Source organism: Larus michahellis, chromosome 8 (genome assembly GCF_964199755.1).
Source record: "Larus michahellis chromosome 8, bLarMic1.1, whole genome shotgun sequence".
NCBI classification, from domain to species: Eukaryota; Metazoa; Chordata; class Aves; order Charadriiformes; family Laridae; genus Larus; species Larus michahellis.
Genome location: NC_133903.1, coordinates 2,609,528 through 2,636,436, shown reverse-complemented (window position 1 = coordinate 2,636,436; position 26,909 = coordinate 2,609,528). Strand labels below are relative to the sequence as shown.

The window sequence follows — 26,909 nt, the reverse complement described above, 5'->3', positions numbered from 1 at the left end:
GACTGGCAAAAGCTTCCTGGGTCACTTTGGTTTCTTTACCTTGCTCTTCTGTTGCCCCTTCCCTGCCTGCACTCTCAGGAGCAGAGAGTTCATGTGTGGTTTGTTTTGCAGTGTCCTTCTATAAAATAGGATAAGCTCCACAAGCTTCTGTGTGCCAAAAGCTTCTGTAAAGCACAAGCGTGCAAGCGTCTGATCCTGTTTTGATGTCTGTAGGGACTGTGGACTTCAGATCCTGTGCCAGCTGGAGCGTTGCATCTGCTTGCAGATTCCACCTGAAAATAATTTCTGTTAACCCCCTCTGAAAGGAATTGGGAAACACTGCTGAAGAGCCAGGGGCTTGATTGTGCTTGCAACTTCTTAACTGTTTACTCATTACTTTTCTTCTAGCTCGATGCCCTGGTTCACAGATTCATTAACCTTCTCGCAGACACCAGTGACTCCAAGTCATCCGAAAGCCGCGTGTGGGATGCCAATATGGCCTGCAGGAAGCTCGCTGTGGCTCATCCCATCCTACTTCTTAGGTAGCGCTCTCCACTTTCACCCTCTGTGTGGCTGGCATTCATTAAAAAGCATCCACCGTTGCCCTAGAAGGGGAACAAACTGGCAGCAGTCATGGTTATTGTGACAAAATCCACATTCATGTACGAAAGACAAGAGAAAGGGCAGCAAAGTCACATCTCTTATAATGAGGCAGCACCTCTTTTGGCTTCGTGTCTGTCTGGAAATAGCCATCTTAGAGACAAGAGAACAGAGTATGGGTGGGAAATGGAGCTTGCTGAATCTCTGGATGCAGGGATCAAATCCAGAACCCTGGGAGAGGATAAGGGATGCTTCCTTCCAGGAACTGAGGTGTAACAATGTGTAATTATTTCTAGGAAGAGGCTTGATCTGGATTTTCTTCTGTTTGGCATTTCAGGCACTTGCCAATGATTGCAGCACTGCTCCACGGCCGTGTTCACCTCAATTTCCAGGAGTTCAGGCAGCAGAACCACTTGACCTTCTTCATCCACGTCCTGGGCATCCTGGAGCTGCTCCAGCCGCAAGTCTTCCAGAACGAGCACCAGGCGGCACTATGGGACTGTCTCCTGTCCTTCATCCGTCTGCTGCTGGTAGGAAAGTCCCTGTTCCCCCTCCGTGCGTGGCCTGCCAGCCGCTAGATGGAGAAGTTCATGTAACACAGAGCCAGCCCAGCTTTCTCCCGTTTGAAGGGAAAACCTTCATATGCCTAAAACCAAAAAAGTGTTATCAAGTACCTTGGAGAACTTAAAGAGGAGGCAGGAGATCAAAAAGCTACTCCCTGGTCCACAGAGGTGCGGGATGGGGCAGTGCATCACTGCTTTTTTTGTTAACTCTCATCTTCTCGATCCGTTTTCAGAACTACAGAAAATCCTCTCGGCACCTGGCTGCCTTCATCAGCAAATTTGTCCAGTTTATCCACAAGTACATCACATGCAATGCCCAGGCAGCTGTCTCCTTCTTGCAGAAGCACTCGGATCCACTCCAGTAAGATTCCTTACTCCCGTTAGCCCATGGTTAGCTCACGGAGAGCTTGCACAGTCGGGCCGACATGAGCTAATGAGACAGAAGACAGCAAGAGGATGTGACAAAATATTTATTAATAGGCGGCACTTTCACTCCTAGCTCCCTTAAGTGTCTATTGAGATGAGCAGCGTGTCCCTTTTTCAAAGCTGAAAACTGAGCCCAAGGAAGTGAGATGATGATTTCAACTCGCATAATGGTCTAAATGTCCTGTTGAGGCATTGTGGGGCCCTGGAGTCATTTCCAGAGACCCCAGCAGGGTCTTTTTCCTGACTGGTGGCTGCAGGGCCCCACCTGCAGATAGGGGAAAAATGCATTTGAGTTCCAGTTACAATGAAAAAAACCTGGTTTCTGCTTTTGGGAAACTATTCGTTGTAGAGTACATATATGTGCTCTTACTTGTCCTTGTGCCCTTACCACTATTGAAAGCTAAACGTGCCATCTCTTCCCCCAGTGACCTGTCATCAGACAACAGTGACCTGGCAATGTTGAAGTCCCTCCTGGCTGGGCTGAGTCTGCCTAGTAAAAGTGGCATCTTGGACAGAGGCTCTGATGAAGAGAAGGATGGTGAGTCTGACTGGGGGGAAGAGTTATTCCAGCTGGTGAACCTGCAGGATGTTTTGGAGCACAGATACTTTATGGGCTGTATGCCGTGCCTGTTCTCGTAACAGCCCAGTGAAAGGGTATTTAGAGTGGAGAACAGCACTTGGATACTCAGCAGTTTGGAACCAGTATCTGGGATGGGTTAACTTGTTTTCCTGTCAGTGGTATCACAACTGGAGCAGAACAGCAGCTCTTAACAAGGGCAGGTTTCATTGTTGTGGATTTTGCTTTCCTCAGCCACACTTCAGAATTGACCTGTCAAGAGACACTAAGGGTACATCCACTTCTCCACTTTTTTTTTTTTTTTAAAACTTACATGGGAAAATTATTCACTATTAAAACAGCTTAGGAAGGTTCCTTCTCTTTGCATCAGCTGAGGGGTACCAGAAGTTGCAGTGAGGCTAGAGACAATATGAGAGCCAGGAATTGTATTATAGTATTGCTGGGCGGCTCACGATACAGCACTATACTGGTGGGGAACACTGGATCTGTCTCCCTGTTAAAACTACGTAGACTGTCAGGAGTGACCTGTTCTCTCTCTTCCCCCTCTCTTTCTCTCCTCCAGATGAAACAGCAGCTGGCTCTCTCCCCCTCGTCAGCGTGTCTCTCTTCACTCCTCTCACGCCAGCTGAAATGGCCCCGTACATGAAGAGGCTCTCTAGAGGCCAAACGGTTGAGGGTAAGTGAGGGCCTGCAGAGCTGTACAGCGGCACAGGGCAAATGCAGACAGATGCCAACGCTGTTACTTATCTGTCAGCTACAGGCTAGTTTCCTGTTTCAGTCTTGTGCCTGGAAGTCTCCAGCAGTTAAGATGTGGTTTTGTTTTGGATGAACTTGTCCATAGCCTTCTGTGATTCTGTGACAGAGGCTTCCTATGATGCTGTTATCATTTAGCTCAGCAGTGCTGCAACGGCCCCTGCTTTGGGGCTTGTCAAGGATCTTGTAAATGCTCTGGGAGATAGTATGAGTAATTCAAGGAGCGCTGCAGTCCATGTCGAGCCAGGTCTGGAGTGCTGATAGGAATGCCATTTTTTTTATGATATAAAAATACCACACTGATGAGAAGCAGGATTTTGTTAGAAATCCCCAAATGGCCTTTATGGAAAAAAAATTGTGTTAACCTGGCAGGTGGGAACAATGTGTTTGTTCTCCAAAGGTCTTCTGAAATCACAGGTGTCCAGTGTTCAGACCTAAGTTGTGGTATTGGGGTGACAGTTTTCTTTCCACACTAGAAATAGGAGGAAGAAATCCTGCCTGGACACCGTTTCTAAAACAGTGAAGATCTTTCAGTTACAGAAGAAGGTGCTCTGGAATTGAAACCTCACACCTCACTCCACTCCCTCCCTGCCTATGGCATGACAGTGGTGGTGACCTCTGCCTGGGCAGACGGGGTTGTGCTGCTCTAGCACGTGACCTAACTGTTCTCATCCTTTTTGAAGAATGCCTTTATTACTCTAGCTCTGTGTGCAGGTGGGAAAACTTGACTGATTGGGAGATTGGATTTGTAGGGAGAAAGAAAAAGATCCTTTGCTGGATCAGTGAATTTTAGTCACCTCTCTCAACTTGTGTCTTCCACCAGACATCCTGGAGGTGCTGACAGACATTGATGAGATGTCCAGACGGAGGCCAGAAATTCTCTCCTTTTTTGCTGTGAGTATTAGTGTCTCAAACTGCCACTGGAAGGAAGAGATTCTTTTCGCCACAGTCCGTTGCACTGCCAGCTTAAGTACTAACCTTCCTCTGCTTTTTGGGTGGTTGTTGCAGCATCTTAGGAGAAATTTATCTTCAGTTAGGCCTTCTGACAGCAGGCAGTATTTACTTCCCTACCTCTTCTCTCCATTGCATACTGGGTCTACCATCATCCACTTCTCTTTATGTCAGAGGAAGAATTAACCTTCTGTCCTCTTCCCAGTACTGGGGCAAGGAGAGAGCAGAACAGCTCTGTTGAAAACACTGGAGCCTAGGGAAAACACGGCTGTCCCACATGGAGTAAGATTACAGGAGGGTGCTTTAAAGTATTCAAAAACAGGATAATCCTTCTTACAGAGAGGGATTTCCGGGCTCAGCCAGTACGTGCTGGATGTGTGCTGGGCTGGATTGGTGCTGGAGGGGTAGTAATGCAAGTCTGAGGAGTTTGTGCTTCCTGGATGACCCTGTGATCCTAATTTGTGTGTCTTCTTTCAGACAAACCTACAGAAGCTGATGAGCTCATCAGAGGAGTCCTGCCGAAATCTGGCCTTTAGTCTGGCTTTGCGCTCCATTCAGAACAACCCGAGGTGAGGACCACTGGAATGTAGGCTATCCCGAGTCACCGATGGGCACTGGCTGCCCATCTTGCACTCCTGTTGACGGTGATCTGGACTGTAATGACACTGTCATGTTTTACTCCCAGCATTGCTGCAGACTTTCTTCCCACCTTCATGTACTGCCTCGGCAGCCGAGACTTTGAGGTGGTACAAACAGCGCTGAGGAACCTGCCTGAATACACCCTCCTTTGCCAAGGTAGGTTATTATCTGCCACCTTTGGTGCGTGCTTGGCCTCGCAAGGGTTAAAGCTGGGCTCCTGTGCTGGGAACAGCCTCCCTGGGAAGTTGCCAAGGGTCACCATTAGTTAGACCAGGCCATTGGACATGCAGGTGATCTGTATCTATAGCAGCTTTGGTCTGAGCATCGCAGGGCAGATTTGCCAAGGAAGGCTTCCTTGAAGTAGATTTGCTCCCTTAGGATTTTTCTCCGAGTTATGATCTCCGACATGATCACACACCCACAGAGCTATTAGAGGGTGGATTGTGCCATGCTTTGACAGACAGAGAGAATTTCTTGCCCAGCTACAAATGTCCATCGCAGCGTTTGCTGGCGGATTGTTTTTGCATGCATGTTGGGGCTCTTGGGGCGGTCCTCATGCTGTCTTTCCCTTCCACAGAGCACGCAGCAGTGTTACTGCACAGGGCCTTCCTGGTGGGCATGTACGGCCAGATCGACACCAGCTCTCAGATTTCAGAGGCCTTGAAGGTTCTGCACATGGAGGCCATGATATGAACATGTGGTTCTGGGAGCTCCACTCCCAGAGGAATTAACTTAACTGGACTCATTGGCTGCATTGAAGCCCTGTAAGGAGACAGTGTATTTCAATCCATGTGCTGGAGGATCCAAGAGGTGGTGTAGCAGGCCAGACTCTGCTGGAAGAGGAGAGTGTGCTGACAGAAGATCACGAAAGGGCAAGGATTGATCTCTCCGGCTAAGGTGCCATTATTGTGTGAGAAAGATCTCCTGGACGTTGTGCCAGTCAGGGACAACTTCCTTCCCAGGGTCTTAAGCCAGTGGCTGTTGGTTTATTTTTTGTCTCTCCAAGAAGAGCAGAGCTGCTGGGAGAGCAGAAGGGATCGCTAGCCCGTGCAGTTGAAGTCTCTGCAGTCTCTGTGTTGGAGAGAACGTGCAGATCTGTGCAGGGGGAGAGACTGCTTTGTTTTCTGGGGGTGTTTTTTTCTTTTCTTTTTTAATTAAAATTCTCTTTGTTTCCATTGTGCCTTTCCATGCTCTGTGCTGCCTTGGGTATAGCTTGACAAGCCCCTCTCCCTGTTCTTCAGCATTTTGTTATTCTAGACCAGGCGTCTCTGGAAGTCCTGTCTGCATGGCCAAATGCTCCCAGAGCTATCTTGTCCTTTTACAGGATATGCAGGAAATGGAAGAGGTTTAGGAGGGTCAGTGGGGGTATAATAGATGAGTTTGGTCAGCATCAACTGCTGACTGGACAACTTTTAAGAGGTTTCTTAGAACGCTGTTCTTTAAAAACAAATAAAGCAAACTTCTTGGTACATCTACAAACATCTCAGCAGCTGGCCACTGTCACTGTGGAGTCCTCAAAGAAGCAGCTGGGTTTCCTCTTTGGGATCCACTAGTTCTTCCCTGTGACTCTTCTGACCACTGCTCTCTGGTCCTTGCCCGCTGTCAGGGGCGGTGGCTTATTTGCCAGCTGTCGTTTGAGGACAGAAAAGGAGGTGTCTTCCTTCCCTCTGCTCCAGAGAAGGAACTGCTGCATATACTCATTCTCCAGTCTCACTGAATTCTAGTCACCGGTTTGCTCTCACGTCGTTTGTCTCTATTCCTCTGGCACTCCACTTGTTAGTAGAGAATCTTTGTAGTATTCTAAAGACAAAGATCCTGGAGGAATTTTATAGATAGCTGTAAATAAGTCTGTATCTCTTTGCTGGTGGCAGGGACAGTTGTGACCTCATGGGTGGCCGGATAGAGAAATATTGTCCATTCTTGCAAATGAGGAGTGCCACAGCTGAGCACTTTTGCTAATGTGTCAAAATATGAATGAATGTCTGGCTTTGCAGAGAGATGGAGGAGAAAAGGAAGAGCCTTGAACTCCTCATCGACTGTAAGTAGCCTTGCCTTTAAATAAAGAGATTAGAGCCATCACTTAAGGAAGCAACATGCTCTTTTCCTCAGGAGCATCTGCTTCGCATCCGGAGCCAGTACTGTGGCAATTAGCCACATATAAATTCTGTGGAGGAACAGCTGAAGAAGATCAAGTCAGTGAAATGGTTTTCCTGAGGGGCTTGGTGACAGCAGGATTAATGCCTGTCTAAAGGGTTCCCAGTGAGATTACTGGCTCCTCTTACCTTAGTCCCTTATCAGACATCATTAAGGTAGTGCTCAGTTTGTCAGAGCAGGGAGGGAGTTCTTTCGGTGCTGCTGTGGGCTTAGAGCAGCTGGGAACTTGTGGGACTGGCTGGGAAAGGTCTTTTCACAGGACTTTGAATCGAGGAGCAAGGAAAATGTCTCAAGACTGTTAGCACGCAAAGACAGCGAGTCAAAGTAGTGGTGCTTTGGTGAGGATCCTCCCTGCAGGTGGGGCTTCCCAAAAAGCCCACTTCAGGGCTGCAACTGGAAACACTTCTGGGCAAAACCAAATTGCGTGGTTGGCCCCAAATTCTACTCTTGTCTGTTTGGCGATGCCTGCTGGGAGCAGACCAGCTCCAGGAGGCCTGGTTCAGAGGAGCAGGAGATGCTTAGATGTTGGCAGAACTACTTAATGACCCCTCAGACCAGGACAGTCAGGCTTTGCAGAGCCGCATGAAAAGAGGTGTCTGAAGGTGGAAGGAGCATCTCTTTATCAGCAGCAGAAGGAATCATCTTTTGGGAGATCAGGAAGCAAATTCAAAGGGAGGGAGAGTGGGTGGAAGTTACTCTGTAGAGCTGGGCCTTCCCATAGGTCTCCCCATACAAAAAGCATCATCTATGATTTGTTGATCTCTCTCCTTTTTGCTGTATTGAAGGTTCCCACGATGCGTTCGTTCTGCTGCCACTCTCTGCTTGGACCTGGTGGAGCTAAGCAGGTTCCTCTGGCTTGGAGCACGTCACTGAAACCGGCTCAGGGCTGAGAAGGGGGCTGTCAAGGGGCGCCTGCCTGTGCAGAGACAGCTCAGGGCAGGAGCCCGTCCCTCCCGCCTGCGAAGGCAGCGGTGACAGCTCTAAAACAGTTAGCGACAGCGTTACTGATGCCCTGACACTCACCCGCCTTTTAATCAGTGCTCTGTAACTTTCATCTCCGCCTGGCTGAGCACCTTCTCTCCTCCCATCCCTGCAGAGCTGACAGTGTTATCCTTCACCGGTCTGCAGAGCTCCTCCCGGGGGCTGGGGCCATCTCCTCTGTCTGCAAGGAGAGCTGGTGACTTGCTCAGAAGAGGAGCCGTGAGGAGGTTTGTGGGGCTGTTCCTGGCCAAGCCTGTGGGGCCGCCATCATTCAGCCAGTGGAAATCACTGCTCCCATCTGCATTCCAGATAACAGGTCCCAAAGGGGTGCAAAATCACTGCTTAGGCACTTTTCCACCACAATCTGCACTAGTTGAGAGCTTCGCTAGAGAGCCATGGGCTGCCAGGGCTGGTGTCTGAAGGAGTCCATGTGGGGCTGGGGAACACGCTCAACACTGGCTCGTGGGGAGACTTTTGGTCTCTGATACACTGGGAATCCCATCCCAGCTCCAGGGGAGGCACAATGGGGACGGGAAAACTGGCTGCAGGCTTGTTGGGCATCCTGTGGCTGCGCCCAGCTCAGAGCGGGGCTGGCACAAGCCCCTGTGCATCAGCTGGCCCCGCTGTGGTGCCTGCATGGCTGGTGCCAGGCAGAGGTGGGAGAGGGCTGGGGAGCGAGGCGGGGGCCAGGAGGAGCTGGGGAGTCCTGGGGCAGCCGAGGGGCTGCAGGGCCCTACCGTTAAGCACCAGCTGGCAAGGATGGGGTGGGAATGCAGGAATAACTGAATCCAGGCTGGGGACAGGCCCTGGCGTGCCGGGGTGGAGGTAGTGGCATGGTGCAGGCAGGCTGCAGTAGGAGAGCCGAGGCTTGGGAGGAGGGGGACATAACACCTCCTGACCCATGTTGGGATGGCGTTCACATCTGGTCCTCTCAAAACCCAGCTGCTTCCCCACAGAGGTGACCAGGTCCCACCTCCATACCCTGCAAGCACCAGGGATCACAAATCCCCTGCAAACACCAGCCCCCTTTTGTGATGGTTTCCCACTGCAAATTATTTCTCTCTGCTGCAAATATTAATTTTTTTTTTATTACTTGTGATCAAAACATCATGTTTTTAAGACCCAGCTGTGGCAGCCTCGGGAGGGAGATGGACAGTTGTCCAGCATGCATGTGATGGACCTTCACTGCCTTGGCTGGGCACAAGTGAGCATCTCTAACCTGGCCACATCCCTTCCTGCCAGGCTGGGAGCGTGGCCCTGCATGTGCCGATGCCCCGGAGCAGGGGGTGGCTGTTTGACCCAGCTCCGGGCAGGGTTGTGCACCCCAGGAACCATGAGGGGTGTCCTGGAGCACCATGTGAGTTTGGCCGCGAGCAGGGCATGACTAACCGGGGAGGTGCCTGCGTGCCCCTGACTCAGTGGCAGCCGCCTCTGGGGCATGCCTGACGCTGGGGAGCTGGAAGAGTCCCAGCACTGAGCTCAGAGGCAAATCTGCCGGACCCACTACGTCAACGGCGGAAACGCGGGGAGAAGCGTACAGGTAACAGCCAAAAAAATGGGATTTCATGGCTAAAGGCACTGACGTTTTGCCAGCCATTAGAAAAGAGGAAGGGTAGAGAAAGAGAAGCCTCCCTTTGCAAGGAGCAGCATGCAGGAGCCTCGCAGTAAAAAGGGAGAGGAAAGCTCCATCTCCATTACTTATCGTCTGTGTGTAAATGCGGGCTGTGGAGTCTATTCCCGGGACTGCTCCCCAGGGCCCCGCCGTCCTCTTCCTCCAGCCAACCTCATCTGTGACCTCGGTCAGTGACAAACACAATCCCGGCCCTGCCTGCCCTCAATTAACTTCCTTCTGGCCATACCCTAGTTCAGGATGGTATGATTCATGCTTAACTCGAGGAGTTGTTCGCTAAAAGATAAAAATGTTAAGCCTTTTGTTAGCTTTCAGAATGGCAAAGCCAGCCCCACACCAATTAAGTAGCACGGCTTCTACAAGGGCAGCGTTTGCTTAAGGTGGACCGATTTTTTAAATCTGCATTTCCTCTACGTGTATTTAGATAATTTGGCCCTAAAGCAGCTTGCATTTTCCCCTTCTTTTAAATTCAAGAGACTTTTATAATAAAATATCTGCCTGTCCCATGTAGCTGAGCTGGTGGTGTCTTGCCTTTGGCGTAACCCTGTTTGCATGAACCGCATCTCTAACACAAGATAGTGGGCAAAAAACGTCAAGACCCCCAGCAACAATTAAAAAATTCATTAAGCTACAATAGGCCAGTCATTGCTGGGTAATTATTAAGCTGTAAGAATTGCTAATTGTCTTATTAGCATTAAACAATTATGCAAATAATGGAAAATATACCATAAGAGTAATAAAATTACCTCCCTTTCTCTCTCTCTCTCTCTCTCTCTTTCTCTCTTTCTCTCTTTCTCTCTCTCTCTCTCTCTTTCTCTCTCTCTCTCTCTCTTCCCTTTTTTAAACCAATAACGAGATTTAAAATCCAAAGTGATGCTTATGGTTTGGCTCACCAGGGTTTATTGGGAACATCTTTGGAGAGGAGTGAGACCTGTGAGGGCACTCTGCAGAGGGTGAGTAGGACATCTTGAACCACATCTACCACGAGTTCTCTTGCAGGGCTTGTAGTACCCCCGCACCAGGCTGTCCCCCGTTCTGCACCCACCGCAGCCACCTGGGCAGCGACATGGGGACACACAGGTGCCAATGGCTTTGGAGGATGACGTAGTGGTCACGTTCTCAGGCCAGGACTGGAGAGAGAGAGTTTGAATTTTGTACTATCACAGGCTTCCTATGGGAGCCCCTGTTCTCCCCCAAATAAAGCACGTGGTGCTTCAGGTTCGGTCTCTGTGAAAACAAGGCAATTTGTAGTTTTTCACATTGATTCAGCACAAAAGTGAAAAATTCTGGCCTTTAAAAGTTATATTGTCTCAAGGATTTTATTACTATTGAGTTAGTAACCTGAGGTAAGAGCCGGCCTCATCCGGCTGAGGTTCCAGCTGGATTTTGGAGGTCAGCCACAGCCGAATGCCCAGCGAGCGCCTTTGTGTTCCTGTGAAACGAGAACAAGACCTCATTTACCCCCACCGCCAGGAAAAGGAGACTTCATTTATTCATGTCCACAACGAGCTTGGAAGAGGCAAAGTGCTTCTTTGCTTCAGCACGTTAACATTGTTAATCACTAACAAATATTATCGTTTTTCCAGGCTTTAAACTCTGCTCCGCTGATAAGGCACAGCATTTCAAAGCAGCCAGGCCACCTCCTGCTCCGGGGTGGGTCCTGCTCCCATGGTGATGCTGTGGTAGATACAGGTCACCTCACCCAATCTCGTGATCCAAACAGGTTTGGATCAGCAAAATGCACCTTTGCTTTCACTTTCTGATAAGAGCGGTGAAGTTTGCAGCTCCCAGAGAATCAGAGGGAGGATTCTGCCATGGCACATTGGAGATGACCACTGCCTGTTTCAGCTTCCTTGGAGGAGGGGAGGTCACCTTCTGAAACAAACACCATTCCTTTGCATTTAGCTCCCTGAGACTCTCTGGGACCCACCAAGCAGCTGTTTACGGCCTCTTCATTTTTTTTCCTTCTCACCTGGTGAGTGGGATGCAGCATGTGAGCAGTCTCCCATCCTTGTTGCCTGGAAATATCTTTCTGACATCAACCTCCAGCCTGTCCCATACCTCACTGGTGTTGGGGACAAGAAAGCTGGCCAGTCATCTTGCCGGCGGGCAGGAGGGACAACGAGGGAGACAGACTGGTTTCTTATTTGATGTCACGTTGTGTTATACCTAGGTGACGGGACGCACTTTTCTCTGATGCTCACTATTTCTGGTCCTTTGAGGTTTTAGGATAATGGATTTACCATTCATGAGCTTCTCAGAGGCATGTGTCGTGGAGGAATTTACCAAAGCGCCTCTTGCCGTAACTTCACATTTCACTTTCATCTTCTTTCAGTAGAAATTCGTGTTCAGACTTGAATTTTGTAATAACCTTTTTTTCTGCTACTTTGCAGGTCAGACCGGCCAGACTCGGAGGAGAGGCGGGTATCACGCGGAAGCATTTCTGGGTGAGTAGCTGTGAAATTGTTGGGACTTTCTTTTCCCTGGCCTGGGCCTTTCCGTCTCCGTGGAGTCAGCCTGGCTGCCTTCTGGGAAGAGAGAGCTGATGAGGCATGTTACTGATGAGACACGTACTTTTTCCCTTCTCGTTTTGAATCCCTCCGTTTAATACAAGCCATTGGCACAGGAATGTATGAGAGCTCTTGGCTACGACACACGCTTCCTATTGTTGGGGGTGAACAGCCCTGCATACAGCCTGCAGCGAAATTATGAAGTAGCTCAATTTGATCAGCTGATTTCCCACAATAGCTAAAAGATGTGATTTCCATCTATGATGTTGCACTCTTTTATGAAAAAGAATGCATTACTTGATTCTCAGCTTCATGAGGCCCCACATTGTCTGATATAAGGAATCGACCCTTTCTCCCGTCCTCAAGCTAACAAATGTTGGTTGTTTTTCTTTGGGCTTTAAGGTAGTGCTAGTCATATATTTAAGCTTTTTCTCTGCTAACGGTAAAGTCCAGGCTGCTGCATATGGGAACCAGCATAAATTTAAGAGGTAATGGCAGAGGGTGATCCTCACTAGTCATAGTCATAGCAACCGTCAGGAAGCACTCAGCATTTCTCCCTTGCAGTTCGGTATCTAGGAAGAAAACTGAAAAGGACTGTGGAAGAGAATGAAAAGAAGACGTGCCTGCAAGTAGAGAAGAATAAATCAGCCCATGTCTGCGGACTGCTGCTCTCCAAAGAGCTTCCGAACACACCTCGGGAAGGGATCTAGGGGAACAGGCACTGCGCTCGCAGGACGCACCCTCTCCATGCGCCGGCAGAGCATCACAGGTGGGAAACTTCACCCAGCAGCACTGGGAAGAACGCAGGGAGTGCGGGCAAGGTCCACAAAACAGGATGAGGACGTGTAAGTTTCCTCCAAGGAAAAAGATGTAGAAGGGAAAAATACAATCCAGAGTAAGGATTTGTAAGCGTTGTCCTACAAGGACTGTCCTGGGAGAAGAGTGGTTGTGGGTGATGGGTAGGCAGCTGCACAGGCAGCTCCACTCCCTTCCTGCCCCGTTCCTCCCTCTAGTGCTTGTTCGTTTACCTGTTGGGGCATTAAAGACTCATCATAGCTATAAACTCCCGCAGAGCTCTCCTTAATCACCAACTAAGAACACTACAAAAGTCGCTGATGCCTGTATTTTAAAAGCCATTATTGGGCCGGTAGTAATACTATTACTGCATTAGCGAACTCCTTCAGCGATGTCGTTTTAATCACCTTAGTGTATAATGTGGACCTGGTTCTCCTGGTGTACCAAGGGCTGTCCCTCCAACATAGCCCTCTCTCGGGGTGCGCGGCTTGGAGCCAGCGACTAATGGTTTCTTCTTCTGGTGTCTGCAAGCCTGGATGCCTTTCTGATACTGCCATCGCGGTCAAACACAGATGACCGGGCTCAGCGCAGGGAGGAAGGAGGTGAAATGGAGTGGCCTGTGATATACAGAGAATCGCAGCTGCTCTCCGAGCCCAGCCTGGCTTTCCGCTCCGTGGGTCTGTGTCGCTTGCCACCCAGCCCCAGCTGCCCCTTCCCAAGGCAGGAGGTAATGAGAAGGGACTAACCGCATTGATTCATTAAGCCGGGTTTGTTAGAAGACAGATTGTCATGTTAAACAAATATATTTTTAAAAAACTAAATATCGTTCCCTGGGCCGTGCCCCATCTGGGCCATTAAATCTGAAAGGGGTAACTACAGCTGTGTCAAAGCGGGGCTCAGAAGCTGATTTTCGCTATTTGTACTACTAGCAATTGGCAATAACTCCATTTTCAAACATCGTTTTCTTCTCCTCGTTTCCCAGCGCTGCACTATGTAGATGGCAAGCACGGCAGGGGGATGCACAATGCTAAACAAAACAGTCTTTGCGACTTACAAAAAGAGACCCCACAAACGCATTTTCTAAATCCATCACATCCTCTTTATTTCTCACCAGCCCCTAAGTTACCTGATGACAGAGGATGGGAAAGGCTGCCCATCGTTAGCCAGATGGCTTTTCGTAAATTATGCAAATTTTATCAATCTAGTGAAAAGGTGGTATGGAAACGAAGCGGGACAGCTCCGCTTTCAGGGCTCCAGCGCCACAAGTTTCCGACTTGCGAGAAAGCAAGCATCTTCTTCTAGGGGAGGGGAGAAAAAACAACAACTTTGAGTTAATCCAGCGTTTCTTTCGATTGGCCCCTTGGTAGTCTGATTAATTTTGAGTGCAGATGTTTAGACTTTCCCTCGCAGAACACACCCAGTGCTTGGGAGCAGGCTCACCCTGCCGTATTTCCTCCTTGCCACACCGTTCGTGTTACGGTTGTGCAGCAACATATGCTAAGGCCTTATTACAAGGGATTCCTATAAATGGCATAAAGGATTAATAATGTATTTATAACACAACTTTGTTTTAGTATAAAGTGATCTATAAATTTGTAATAAATGTTTTATAATGTTTTTGTAGCCTGTTATAAATGATAAATGGGAGACTATAGATGCCACATCAAATATTCATGCTGCATTGTGTGCATTATTATGCCGTTACTGTTCAGGAAACCATTAATAATAAAGTGAATGGAGATGTAAAAGTTGCTGACATGCCCAGCAAGCCATTTATAATGAAATGTATAATCCTTACCATAAAGTAAATACATTGGCCAGTGATTGTTGATGAAATGGAAACACGCTGAATTATTTGTGAGGTATTTATATATTAATGTATATTATCCATATCATGCCATAGAAATGCCATTAATATATTATATTATATGTATTATTAATTATTTTTACCTAATTTATAGGCGGCTCTTAAAGTGTTACCTTGTCTCTTCGGCAGTTGTGTCAACCGCATGAGACCTAGTGAGTTATTTTAACGTGTGGCGGGGTGGCCCTGGGGATTGGCAGTGGCGCTGCTGGCCCTGGACAGCCCCACCGGGGCAGGACTGCAGCGGGTGGCCGCCTTTCTGCCTCCCTCAGCCAGCCATCCTCTTCCTCCTCTGTGGGGACAGGGCTGACAATCATGGTGGTTGGCCACCGGGGATGGTGGATGGCTGTGGGTGGACAGCCACTGAGTGGTGGTGGATGGCTGTAGGTGGTGGTGGATGGCCACCAGGTGATGGTGGATGGCTGTGGGTGGTGGTCGATGGCCACTAGGTGATGGTGGATGGCTGTGGGTGGACAGCCACTGAGTGGTGGTGGATGGCTGTGGGTGGTGGTGGATGGCCACCAGGTGATGGTGGATGGCTGTGGATGATGACGGATGGCTGTGGGTGGTGGTGGACGGCCACCGTGTGGTGGTGGACGGCTGCGGGTGATGGCGGACGGCCACCGTGTGGTGGTGGACGGCTGCGGGTGATGGCGGACGCCAGCCCCTGTGCCCATGGCCAACCTCCTTCCTGCCCTAGCCAGGATGAGGCCTCTGGGTGGCCGTGCTTCTTCCTCCCTCCTTCCTCCTCCTCACGCCTCCCCTGTGTGGCTGCCCCTTCACGCAGGGGGCGAAGGAAACTTCCTTTGTCCCCACGGGCCCAAGGCGTGGGCTGCCATGTCGCGACACGCCCACACCGGGAGGGCCGGGGCCGCGGCAGCCCCTGGTCCCTGTGGAGAAGCAGCCACCGCCCGCCCCGGCCCCACACGAGGCCCCGCGGGGCCGCCGCTCCCGTCCCAAACTCGGCCGTTTTCTGCTCTTTCTCCCCTCCTCCGCCCGGCGCGGCCCCGGGGCGAGGCGGGGGGAGGCCCTGAGGGGCCGCCGCCGCCCGCCCCTCGCCCGCCCCTTTCCCCGCCTCCTCCGCGCCGCGGCGGCCGCCACACGCCGGCAGCCTCCGGCCGGGCTGGGAAGGGCGAGGGGCTCCCTCCTGCCTCGCCGCCTCCCCCGGCCCGCCGAGGCCATGGCCGCCATCCAGAACCTGCAGCTGTGGTGCAAGCAGCAGTGCGAGGGCTACCGCGATGTCAGCATCACCAACATGACCACCTCCTTCCGCGACGGCCTCGCCTTCTGCGCCATCCTCCACCGCCACCGGCCCGACCTCATGTGAGTATCCTCGCCGGGCGTCGAGGACGGGACCCTCCCTCCGGGCTTGCGGGACCCTTGACCGCCGGGCTATGCTCAGGCCCGCCATTGAGCTGCGGGCCACGGGCCATCTGTCCACCACGGGCCATCTGTCCACCGCGGGCCCTCGCCATCCCCACAGACAAAGCCCCAGCAGAAGTCCCAGCTCCTTCTTGGAGATGCTGCAGGCGGGCAGCCAGCGCCAGGAGCTCTTCTAGCACCCACGCCGAGAACCTCCATGCAAAGAGCTCCCTTCTTGCTGCCTACATGTTGTCTTCCCCCCTGCCCATATTTTCCCTTTTTCCCCCCTTTCTGTGGCTGAAGTATAAATATTTTAAACGCGTCCTTTCCATTGCAAGACAAGTTCAGGCACCAATTTCTGGGGAAGCGTTTCCTTCTTCGCTGTTTGTGTTTGCTTAGGCTGGGCTTTCCTCGCTCAGCCGCTTACGAGTCAGGAGGCGAGGGCTATTTAAACACCGTACAATGGAAAGGCAGGGCCCAGCAGCCGCTGGATTCCTGCACATCACTCGTTTTTCCCATCCAGAGCTCTGTCTGTGGGATGCAAAGTGTTTTTCAGCCCTTGCTGGTGCCCAGTGCTGGTGCCCTGTGGGTGTTGACCTCTCCCTGCCCAAATGCTAATGTCTGGGAAGGTGACTGTCCAAAGGGAGATGTAGATTCTGCTTCCTAGTTCGTTTCGTTGTCACTTCTGGGCTTGTTGGACTTTGCGGTAGGGGCGTTGAGGGGGGAGGTCAAGGCAAGGGAGCAGCGCCTGGGAGTGTTGATTTACGCGTTAGGTCTTTCCCAGCCAGATGCGTGCAGCTGGTGGAGGACCAGGTTGGGTGCTCTATACTGCAGTTTTCCTCCTGGTCCTTGAATTCTGCCTTTTTCCTCATGCTCTCAGGGCAGCCTGTGGCTTGGCTTTGTGTGCAGAGGTCTCTCTTACAGGTGTCTTCCTTCTGGTGGAAGCCCAAGGAGAAGATCTCCTCTTGCACTCTCTCCTCTGTTGTTGTGAAGCTTGGAAGAGGCAGGAGCAGGCTTGGGCAGCGGGAGGTTGGTGCAGGAGCTTCAGGCACGCTTCCTCTGTCGTCCCCAGTGCTTGGGCAGTCACCATGGTGTTGCTGCGTATGCCTTCCTGACATGCTGTCATGTCCACGTGGCTCCAGATATTTCCTTTCCTTCCTTTGATTCACAGTCCCAAAGATACAAAATACCAGGGCAGAAAGGTTGATGTGACCAGGAGGTGCTCGCAGAGGGACCGTGACTGCTTCCTGGCTGACTCTGCGCCTGGCCCATCTGGAGCATGGCTGTAAACAGGGGCTCTGACTTGAGAGCTGGAATAATCCTGTTGACCAGTTGAGTGGGTTGTTTATAATCCTTGAATTGTGCATCGAGGGTTGTGGATAGACATGTCTTAAATAAGCACTCCTGCACTGAAGAGGGAGTATGTTCCTTGTGGCGTCTCTCTGTTCCCATTCATTTTCTTTTACGATGGAAACTCTGCCTCACTTTATTCAGGACCTTACAGAAGCTCCTTCTGACTTTGACCCGCTCAGCAAAGACTGCCTGAAGGTTAAAGGAAGAGAAGCTTTTATTGGTAACCTCCCTCATCAGTGTCAGTGGTGTAATGCAGGAAAGCACCAGGTGTATCCTTGGCTGGGCAAAGTCCCACTGAAAGGAAGTTACACTTTCAAGTGGCTGGTGGCCAGCGCTGCCGGGTGTCATGTGCCGGACCCTGGGGCCGAATACTTGTGCAAATTCTCTGTGAATCCGTAAAAGCTTCTCTGAGTGCTGGCGGCGCAGGAGCCACCGGCAGAGAAGTGTGGCTGGGCGCACGTGTGGCTGTGACTCCTGAGTCCCAGGGGCTTGAAGTGGTTTATCCTGAGCTCCTCCCCTTGCTTCCAGCAAAGATCCTAGTTGAAGATTAAAAGCATCATACTGAAAAATAAACCTAGAAAAGGATAATTGGTGTTTGGAGCGCTCAGTGTGTTTGCGGCAGCTCTGCTGTATAAATGGCTTGCAGAACATGATTCAGTCACGGCATCGGAGTTTTGCAATAGTGTGTTTTCCGTCTTGGTTTACACAAATGACATTCTTGGGCTGAGGAGTGCAGGGGATTTCTCCTTGCTGGAGCCTGAGAAATTCCTGGGAAAACTTCAAGCAATTACAAAACATGGTCATAATCACGGGCTTCTCTTGTGGGGTACGTGGGTCGGAGGGCAGGCTGGTGTGCGTGTCTCCCCCCTTCCTGTTTTCTTGCTGGAAAACATATGGAAAATATGATAACTTCTCTCAGACTTGGCTGATGTTGGTGCGTATGTTATTGGTGAACAGGGCAGGCTGTGTAAAATTAGAAATGCATTTCCCACTCACTTCCCACTCACCCAAGGATGCTCTGGGGGAGCGGAGGCGCATGCTGAATTACCATGGAAATGCATTTCTCTTTTGTCCCAGCTGCAGAGTGCTTCATAGCCAGCCCCGGCCAGGCAGGCAAGTGGTGTTAGGCAGGTCCCAGCCCATTTTCTGGGATGGTTGTGGAGCCCCGAGGCTCCTCTCATCGGAGGGCTGTGGTGGGAGGCTGAGGTCTGCGGCTGCCGCGTGTGATGGCCATGACTGTGCAAGCTTCGGCCACGGTTTTAGTGGCCTTGGCTTGATAAGTGAGTTAGAAGAAGCAGGGGAGCCGTGCACACTCGCTCAGCTATTAATGCCAGATGTCGAGGAAAGGTTTTGATTAAGCGCCTTCCCTTCGTCCGGGATCTTGCTCTTTCCCAGACTGTGAACTGGTGTTTAGGACGGCGTTCTGGGAATTGGCTGGTTGTGAAATCCCCTTGGCAGCTGAGCAGCAGCCGGCACCCATTCCTCCAGCAGCATTTCCCGGGCCGCTATCAGCTCCGCGGGGCAGGATGAGGCCGACAGTCACCCGTACGGATGGTGGGGGGGGAGGGGGGTGCCCTGGCCATGCTAAGAGGATGAGCACATGGGGACATCTTCCACCTGGGATTCCCAGCCCTGTCCTCCTCTCCCTCTAGAAAGAGCACAGCTGAAAGGTCCTGTTCCCAGCAGAGCGTGCGGGATTTGAACCCTCTGTTCAAGGACTGTGAGCAGGCAAAGGGTGCCTCACTCTTTTTCAGTCATCCTTTTGACTGTGCATATTTTATTGTCTCTAGAGAAAACAGTGCAACAGTACCGAGAGGCAGAAGCCTTTGGGGGACCATCATGGCTCTGGGATTTTTTTTTTTCTCGGTCTACTCCAAGGTGAAGTTTCCAACGGAGTTAGTGCTTGTGGGAGGAGAGATTCCTCCTTGGGAAGCCCCTGTGCTTGCGAAGGACTGTGGCGTGCTCTGCGAGAGCTGGGTCTGTGCAGCTGGAGCCGTGGGTGGCCACAGAGATTTGTGGGCACGAGAAATGCTCAGCCACTTTTGCTAAGAGGAGGATTTTTGGGGGGAGCTAAAAACTTCACTTCTGTTCCTCCGCTCTGATTTTTTTCCAACGCCGGAGGCCCTCTCTTGCGTCAGATTTATGTTTCTCACCTCTTCCAATTAATTCAGTTGCCTGTGTTTTCTCTGTGGAGAACTCCTACTTCTGCATTTGTATTAGCTTTGCTTTCTTAGGATTACATTGGTCCAGGGAGCTTTGATGTTCCGAGATAGGAGATGCACCAGCAAGATCAATCTGCAAAAGAAATACTATATGTAAGCCGTTCACCTGACTAGCCAGGGAAGGGGTGATGCTGAGAGGGAAGGAAGCTCTTGAAATGACCAAGTAACCTGGTTGTTTGCACTCTCCTTCGGGGAACAGGAGAGGGTTTCAGACATTCACCATCAGAGATTCAGATTTTTAGGTCTCTGTTACATGCCACGCGGTGTGAAGCTGCACACACACTACCATAGCAAACAGCATTCAGCGTTAAAGCGAAAGGCTCTGACCAACAATAAATAGGTAACTCCAGTATGTTATGTCTTCGGTGTTAGCACGACCGAGGAAGCCGGAGCTCCTCTTTGCTCTTGCAGGTGTTTTCCTGGGTTCAGGATGTCCCTGCTACAGAGGCTTTATTTGGGAGCAGAACCAGGAGTCAGGCAGAGAGCTGAAATCACCTCCTTCAGCTGGCTCTTAAAAAAAAAAAAACCAGCTGATTTTCTTGCCTGACACAAAACAGGATGATTGTAGCTATTGTTTCACTGAAACTTTTTTGACTTGTGATTATTTTTGTTGCTCTTTTTAATCCATTGTCTCGAGGAAGGGAAATCTCTGGGCAGGAGCACGGCTTGAAGAAAAACCTCTGCAAGTCCCTTTGATTTTGTGCAGGAAAGAGTATATGATTTAGAGGTGGGATGTGCCTTGCCTTTATGTGCTTCTCTGGGGAGTTTGACCTCCGGGTCTTATCTGTCGTTCATTCTCTCCTTATCCCACGTAGCAATGCCAGATGTGGGAAGCAGGGAGGAGGCATAGGCCGGGGCGCGATGGACAAACCTGTTTGCAGGCGCCTCTCTTATTTATAACGTAATGCTCCGCTTGCTGTACCAAGCAGATAAAGGACCTGGCTTGCTCCTTGCTGTTACAAGTCATGGAAAAAGTTCCCCTGCCGCGATGCAGATCATGTGTTTGTCTCATGAATAGGTCGCTGCGAGCCGGCTTTGCCCTGGCTTTCGCACGGTTATCCTGGCTCCTCTCAGAGGTGAGGGACTGGCTAACAAGGGTAGGTCCGCATCGGTTATGAAGGTGCTACCTACGAAAACGCAAAGTTGGTGCTGTAGCCTTTTCTGTTTATCAGCGAGAATTTCCTCTCTGGTATCAGCCGTTCGCTTAGCTCTGTGCCAGCAGGTACAAGGATTGTAAAGAACTGGGTTATCAGAAAGGAATTGACCCTGCCTGCGTGCCTGGGCAGAAAGAAGCGGCGTCGGAGAGCAGGGCTGCCAGCCAACAGTGGGTTTTGTATTCCCAATTTAGCAAGTGACAGTCAGTTTAAAACAAAGCTGACGGTGGCTGTTTCCTAAGCGAGGGACATGCTCTGCTGTGGGTGAGAAAGTACGCTGTGTTGTGGCTATACTTCCAAAAACTCATTTTCCCTGTGCTTTCTTACCTGTTCTGCCAGGTCCCAGTTTCTGAGTTCCCAGCACAGTGTGGAGAGAGGTGGCACCTGGGTTGGACCAGACAGGGGAGAGCAAATCTGGGGAGAGGGGAAGAGGGAGGTGATGTCCAGGGACAGCAGAAGGGAAGAAGGATTGTTGACTTTGGCTTGTATCTGCAAACAGTAATTGCCTCTTCCTTTTCTAGTTATTGGTTATGATTACAAATCAAAGGTGACAGCCCTAGGGAAAGGAGAATAAGATTTTTTTGGTGTTATCAGCCGCAGTATTGTGTTGTGAGCAGAGGTATTTCCCGGGCAGATTCCTGGTGCTGGTTTTGTGGAGCCCTGCCAGAGGAGAAAGGAGGATTTGAAACCAGAACTTGTGTGCTGGTGGAACCAGCAGCTTCTGAGATCAGAGGATATGGGTGCGTCGGAGAAGCATGCAATATATGCAGCATCTGAGGGATCCACACCTCCTTGGAGCTGAGGTCTCTCTGTGCGGAGACAACTTGCATGACAGGAGAAGAGCATGGATGTGACTGTTTGGAAAGTAATTCCAGGGAGAAGAGTGTTGCAAATCTGGCTGGCAGGCATCGGTGTATCTTTTTGAGCTGGGAGAGGAGCAAGGCTTTTTGGGGGGCGGGGCAGAAAACAAAACACCCCATGAGTTAGAGGTTGCTCCTGTCTCTCTCAGCAAAGCCCCTGAATCTGCATGGGATGTTTTGGCACCAGCACATCCTGTCCATGGGAGGCTGCAGGAGTCAGCCCTGCAAGGGGAGATGTGCCAAAAATGTGTTGTGCTGCCTGTGGGCAGATGGCTGTGCCTGCTGGGTCTCCTGCACGCCTCTGTCCTGGGAGGTACAGCAGGTCTGGGACTGTCTTGGATGGGATCTGCCACACTGCTCCCTCCGGAGCATCTCTGAGAAGGCAGGGTGGGAGGAGGTGCTTTGTCCCCCGAAGCAGTGAGGCTCAGGGAGGTTCAAGAAGCTGGAAGTGAAGCAGCTTGCACTACATCACCAACTTGAGATTTTTCTCTTCTTTCTGTATTTCAGAAACTTCAACTCCCTCAGTAAAGAAAATGTGTATGAGAACAACAAGTTGGTAAGTGACTTCTAATGTTTTATTTTTGGTCTAGTCTATGACCTGGCGCTTTGCTTATGGGGTTTAGCAACAGAAACCCTGCAGTGTGCTGAGTGTGCTGAGTGTCCTTTGCCTTATTCTGCGTGTGTCCAGCCTTCTGATTTGAATGGCAATGTCCAGGCTTGCTGGCTGCTTGAAAACACCCTCAGACTGCTCACATTTCACTGGCTGCACGGCGATGCCTGTGTCCGGTGTGTCCTGTGGCAGCAGGAGCTTGGGCAGAGATGCTGGAGGTCAAGACAGGGACATGGAGATATTGAGTACATGATGCTCCTGAGGGATGGTGCAGGAGCTGGGAGGTAGATGATGCGAGAGGGGAAGCATGGGGAGTCTCTCCCCATTTCTGCTCGTTTCCAGTGCAGGGAATGAAGACTGCTGGAAGGTGGAGACAATGTAAAACCTCATCCTGCCTGGACACTTCGCGCCAGGGTGGGATTTGAGTTTCTCTTGTTCTCTCTATGAAGAAAGTAGAAGTTGGGCAGGCCAATCCCTTCCTGCACTGGATTCAAGTATGGGCTTAGTGCTCCAAGGAAGGATTTTTTTCTCCCTCTCTCCCTCGCAAAGAGGGAGGCAGCAGATTAAAGTGCTTCTTTTTCCCTTGGCATCGCTCCACACAGCTTTGTGGCTGCTTGGCAGGAGCTCGGGATGTGAACGAACCACGGCAGCTTACTCTTGTCTGGACTGGAGGAATGACATCCTCTGACGCAGTGAGCCATCTGCGGTGGTCCTTGCCTCCGGGAGAGCTAAACTTAGCCCCCCATGCTCCTTAGCTTCTGCTCCCCTTTGGCCCCGGCCATGTTCAGAGTGCCTGTGACGGACCCCCCGCTCCCCAGGCTGCGGCTGCAGTATGTGAGCAGTTATTCACACTCTCTGGGGTTCAGCCCTGTGTGTTCCTCTTCTCTAGGTGAGATTCAGACCAAGCGGTTTTGCACTTGAGGTTTGGTGTTTGGCAGGCATCAGGGACTCTTCGCTGTGGACGGTCATCCCAGCCAGAGTGCTGTGAAGCCCTGAGTGTTGCTGCTTCCCCAGCCGGGCTGATGGTGTCTGCTCTCCCAGGGCGGCTTTGCTTGTCCCTGGGAAATGAGCTGTACCAGCCGCCTCCACTGCTTTTATTAATGAAAAGCTTCTTTGTGCCTCTCATAAATAGAGTTGCTCCCCTCCTTTGTCACAGCCTGTGTTCCCCCCCCTTTCCTCCCTCCATTTCTTAGTTCTTTTATGTCCTCTGTTTTGCTTTCCCTTCCTTATTCCACCTGCTGTAGGGTGACTTGTCTGTGTTGCCCTTTCACTGCTGGTATCCTGCTGCCTTGGCTCTGCCGTGGGTGGGGTTGACCTCTCCATCTCCCTGTGGGCTCCTGTGCTGGCCTCCCCCCTCGGGCTGCTCTCCATCCTAGCTCCTACACGGTCTTCCTCTAGCTGCCTTCGGGATATGAGTAGGCCTGATTTCTCCCAGTGCTGTTCCTCAGCTATCGTTCAGACCCTCCTCGATGCCTTACGATTCAATAGCTTCTTTTCAGGAGCTGTAGTATTCAACTAAAAAAATCTTGTCCGGGCTGCAATTTGCTATATAAGGTCTTCTGCTGAGGAAGAATGTGCCACTTCTCAAGTGCCAAAAAACCTCAACCCCAAACCCTAGGAAAATTTCAGTTGGTGGCATTTTTTTGATAAAGATTTCAAAAATATATAAAGAGAATGGTTTCTAGAGGCCTTGGATCCAGTTCTTTCAGTGCTAATGGACGGTGGCATGGTGTAGCAGATACAGCGGTGGCCTGCGTCAGAAGAAAGCTGTTCCTGGCCAGCTCAGATGGTCTCGAGCGTATCACTTTGCCTCCTCTATGCAGAATGGGAGCAGTGACACTTATCTCCCTCTTAAAGCACTTGGAGCTGCACTGATGAAAAATGTTATGCAGAAATAACGTATTGCTTCTTAAAAGGCCAGCCCAGGCAGGCCTTTAAGGAGGAGAAGGGATAGAGGAGAAGGGCAACTGGGCCATGTTAGGTGGTGATCTCATTGGACCTCCAGGCAAGAGCAATTCCCAGGAACACGAGGATGCTGTAGGCACAGGGAACACTACATCCTAATGCTGCTCTCTGCATTGCTCACCAACCCAGTTGTGTGCATAGAGCACCCTCCTCTTTGTGGTCCAGGCAACCCCTCGCGCTTGTTCTGTGCCTGTTGCACTGGTCTCGCCTGTGGCACCATCTGGCAGGAGGTGGCATGGCCTGCGTCCCCCGCTAGACTGCACACCGGGAATGTCCGGCAAGAAAACTCCACTGGTCAGACCAGTTGTGCAGCCAGTGCGATGGGGAACGCTCCACAGAATATATTAAGTACCAAGTTACAAGACAGGCGAGCGCCAGGCTGGGCTGGCAGCCGGGATGACGCAGCCGGAGGTAACTGGCTGAAAGTGTGCTTAATGTCAGCTCAGTTGCGTTTTTACTGGGATATCCAATGGAAAAAAATGGTAATTATCTTGCTAAAAAATAATGGCTGTTTGTTTCTTTTAAGAGGGAATAGTTGGCTTGTACACCAACACTGCTGTGTGTCTGTGCCAGAGGTCAGATGCGGAGGGTTTTAACACGTTCAAGTCTTTCTTTAACCCTTTCATTGTGGGGTTCAGCAGTAGCCTTCCTTGTGTCTCCATTCCTGCAAGTGCTCTTTTCCTTTGCTGTGTTGGCATTTCAAAGGGGATGCTCCAAAGGGCGAGGGAAAGGATTTTTTCCTGTAAGCCAGGAAGGAAGAAGGCTGGAGAAAGTCCCTAGTAAAAGCCCTGAGTTGAGCAAGGGCAAAGTTGCTCTATGGATACTGCATATTTTTTTGTCCTCTAGTAAAGGCTCTTGTTCAGAGGCAAAACAAAACAGCTTTTCCTTCCTTTAACTGACTTCGATCCTGCAGTTTGAAAGCAGAGAGGACCACAAAGAAGAATATTTGCCCCAAATACACGTTAGGGAGCATGGAAATGGTTAAGCTGGAAGGGAGGTAGGTATCAGGAATTCTGCATTATTCCTCTCTTCCCCCTCTCTAGTCTGGGAGAGAGAGCTCCCTCCTGCAGCCTGAGATTTCCCCCTTTTCAGATGGGGAAGAGCAGGCAGTATGCAGGAAGCGTTAACATTTGCACAGCACTTGGAGGTAGAAAGCTGCCTGCAAACACCTACCGGCGCACCGTTAATTGGGGCGCGCTCCAGGTTGGGCTGGAAGCCTGGAAACGAGTTTGCCAGCCTGGACTGATGCATCCCCTTCTGCCAGGCCTTGCTCTCCGCAGCTGTGCATATCCAGATAGAGTCAGGCTGGAGGAAGAGATGGGGAAGCCCAGGTGAGTTCCCGTGCAGTGAGCTACGGCCAGCTTGCCAGGCCAGATTTTTGGCTCCCTGCCTGAATTTCTCAACGCCGTGGCTGGAAGCCATGACTCCGTTGGTTCCTGTAACGGCCGTATGATGTAGGAGTTAAACTGGTGCAGCTGTTCCCCAGTAGAGTTATTATTTGAGTGGGGCTGTTTGCAGTAAAGTTTCTTACTTCTGATGAGAAGCAGCTCTGCAGCCTGGGCTGGACAAGACCCCTGTTTATTTATTTTTTTTCCTTCCTTCTCTAGGCATTTCGAGTGGCGGAGGAGGAGCTGGGGATCCCAGCCTTGCTGGATGCAGAGGATATGGTTGCGCTGAGGGTACCAGACAGGCTGAGCATCCTCACCTATGTTTCCCAGTACTATAACTACTTCCATGGACGGTCTCCTAGTAAGTACCATATTCCCTGCAGGGGTGGGAACGATCGGGACTCAATTTTGTGCTTTCCCTTGCCCCCTAACAAGCTTAGAAAAGCAAAATAGACTGCACAGAGGCCTTTTGGTACCAGATCTATTTTAATGGAGCATCTGAACTGTTTACACACTGGCCTACAGTATCACCAGTGTTTTTGTAAAGGCACAGGGCCATGCCTTGTCTTGAAAACCAGTGCCTTAAAATTTAGTACACAATCTAAAATTTCCTATGGTTCAGCCAGACAGGAGCACTCTCTGTGCTTTGTGGTCCTCACCACAGTTTTCCTTTCTCGAGCACCTCTGTCCCTGCTCCAGTCCTTGCCACGCCAGAGGGCTGGTGAGAACACGGAGTCTAACAAGGCTGAGCTTGTCTGTGAGGCTGTGCCAGTGTAAGAGCATCCGTGGTAGGGCTTGCACAGCACAGCAGTACTGATAGAAGGAAGTAGGAGAATATGACCCCCTTAACTGACATAATTGCGATAGCAATTCTTTCAAACATAAAAGAGGCCACAGAGCTGCCAAGGCATTATATTCACGTACTGGAGAGTTTATCTGGGCTCACAGGAGCATTCTTGTAGACTTGGTTTATATTTGGCTTTAAGCTCGTACAAAATGAAATAATACGATAAACCAATTTCACAGGTTCCTCCAGAGGAAACTTTAGAAAGTGGGACATGAATGACTTAACTAGTTAAGGTGAATCTAGATGGAGAAGACAGATATGAATTGAAAATGTCCTACATCTTGAAAAGAAAGCACAGTTCACTCTGAGAGCTGCCTTTAATGTCTAAACTCTTCCCCCTTCTCCACCTCTTTACACATTTAAGCATGCTTTTTTCTCTCCCTCCACAGCCTCTTCCCTCCCCCCTCTTCATTTTTTGTTTCTTGTTTTAAAACCCTGCTGATTGGAGTCAAACAAATTCCATCGTGTTTGTGCCAAGTGGTGGGAATCTGGGTCAGTTTGGGGTCTTTACCCCCCTCCCCCCAGCATCTTGCCTACCCTGTCATCAAGCACAGCACATTTTTATACTCTCTAGTGTCCCACAAAATGCTCTGGTTGCATTCCTGTTGCTGGGGTGAATGTGCATGTCTGAAAATGAGCCCAGCCAAGAATGTGCCCTCTGACACCAAGCGGACTCCCAATACCATAGTCGTGCCCTTCGAACGGGCTCCAGCAGGACCATGAAAT

The 26,909-nt window shown here is 50.6% G+C and overlaps 2 protein-coding genes across 5 annotated transcripts in view; both read left to right on the top strand.

Annotated features, from left to right (window-relative positions):
• INTS1 (integrator complex subunit 1) overlaps positions 1–5,663 on the top strand; it is a 28,712-nt gene extending 23,049 nt beyond the window's left edge. For both annotated transcript variants that reach the window (XM_074596819.1, XM_074596818.1), the window contains exons 39-47: positions 388–521; positions 917–1,109; positions 1,376–1,503; positions 1,994–2,106; positions 2,708–2,821; positions 3,722–3,792; positions 4,327–4,418; positions 4,535–4,644; positions 5,066–5,663. In XM_074596819.1, coding sequence (XP_074452920.1) covers positions 388–521; positions 917–1,109; positions 1,376–1,503; positions 1,994–2,106; positions 2,708–2,821; positions 3,722–3,792; positions 4,327–4,418; positions 4,535–4,644; positions 5,066–5,181 — 1,071 coding nt within the window. In that variant the 3' untranslated portion in view covers positions 5,182–5,663. The remainder of the gene's footprint in view (positions 1–387; positions 522–916; positions 1,110–1,375; positions 1,504–1,993; positions 2,107–2,707; positions 2,822–3,721; positions 3,793–4,326; positions 4,419–4,534; positions 4,645–5,065) is intronic.
• A 4,411-nt stretch (positions 5,664–10,074) lies between these two features.
• MICALL2 (MICAL like 2) overlaps positions 10,075–26,909 on the top strand; it is a 32,022-nt gene continuing 15,187 nt past the window's right edge. Inside the window, exons 1-5 of one of the 3 annotated variants that reach the window (XM_074596821.1) lie at positions 10,075–10,206; positions 11,647–11,700; positions 12,328–12,608; positions 21,881–21,929; positions 25,556–25,697. In XM_074596821.1, the coding sequence (XP_074452922.1) occupies positions 12,415–12,608; positions 21,881–21,929; positions 25,556–25,697 (385 nt within the window). In that variant the 5' untranslated portion in view covers positions 10,075–10,206; positions 11,647–11,700; positions 12,328–12,414. Of the gene's footprint in view, positions 10,207–11,103; positions 11,229–11,646; positions 11,701–12,327; positions 12,609–15,509; positions 15,746–21,880; positions 21,930–25,555; positions 25,698–26,909 lie in introns of those variants that run through there. The other 2 variants (XM_074596822.1, XM_074596823.1) reach the window with 2 other exon arrangements.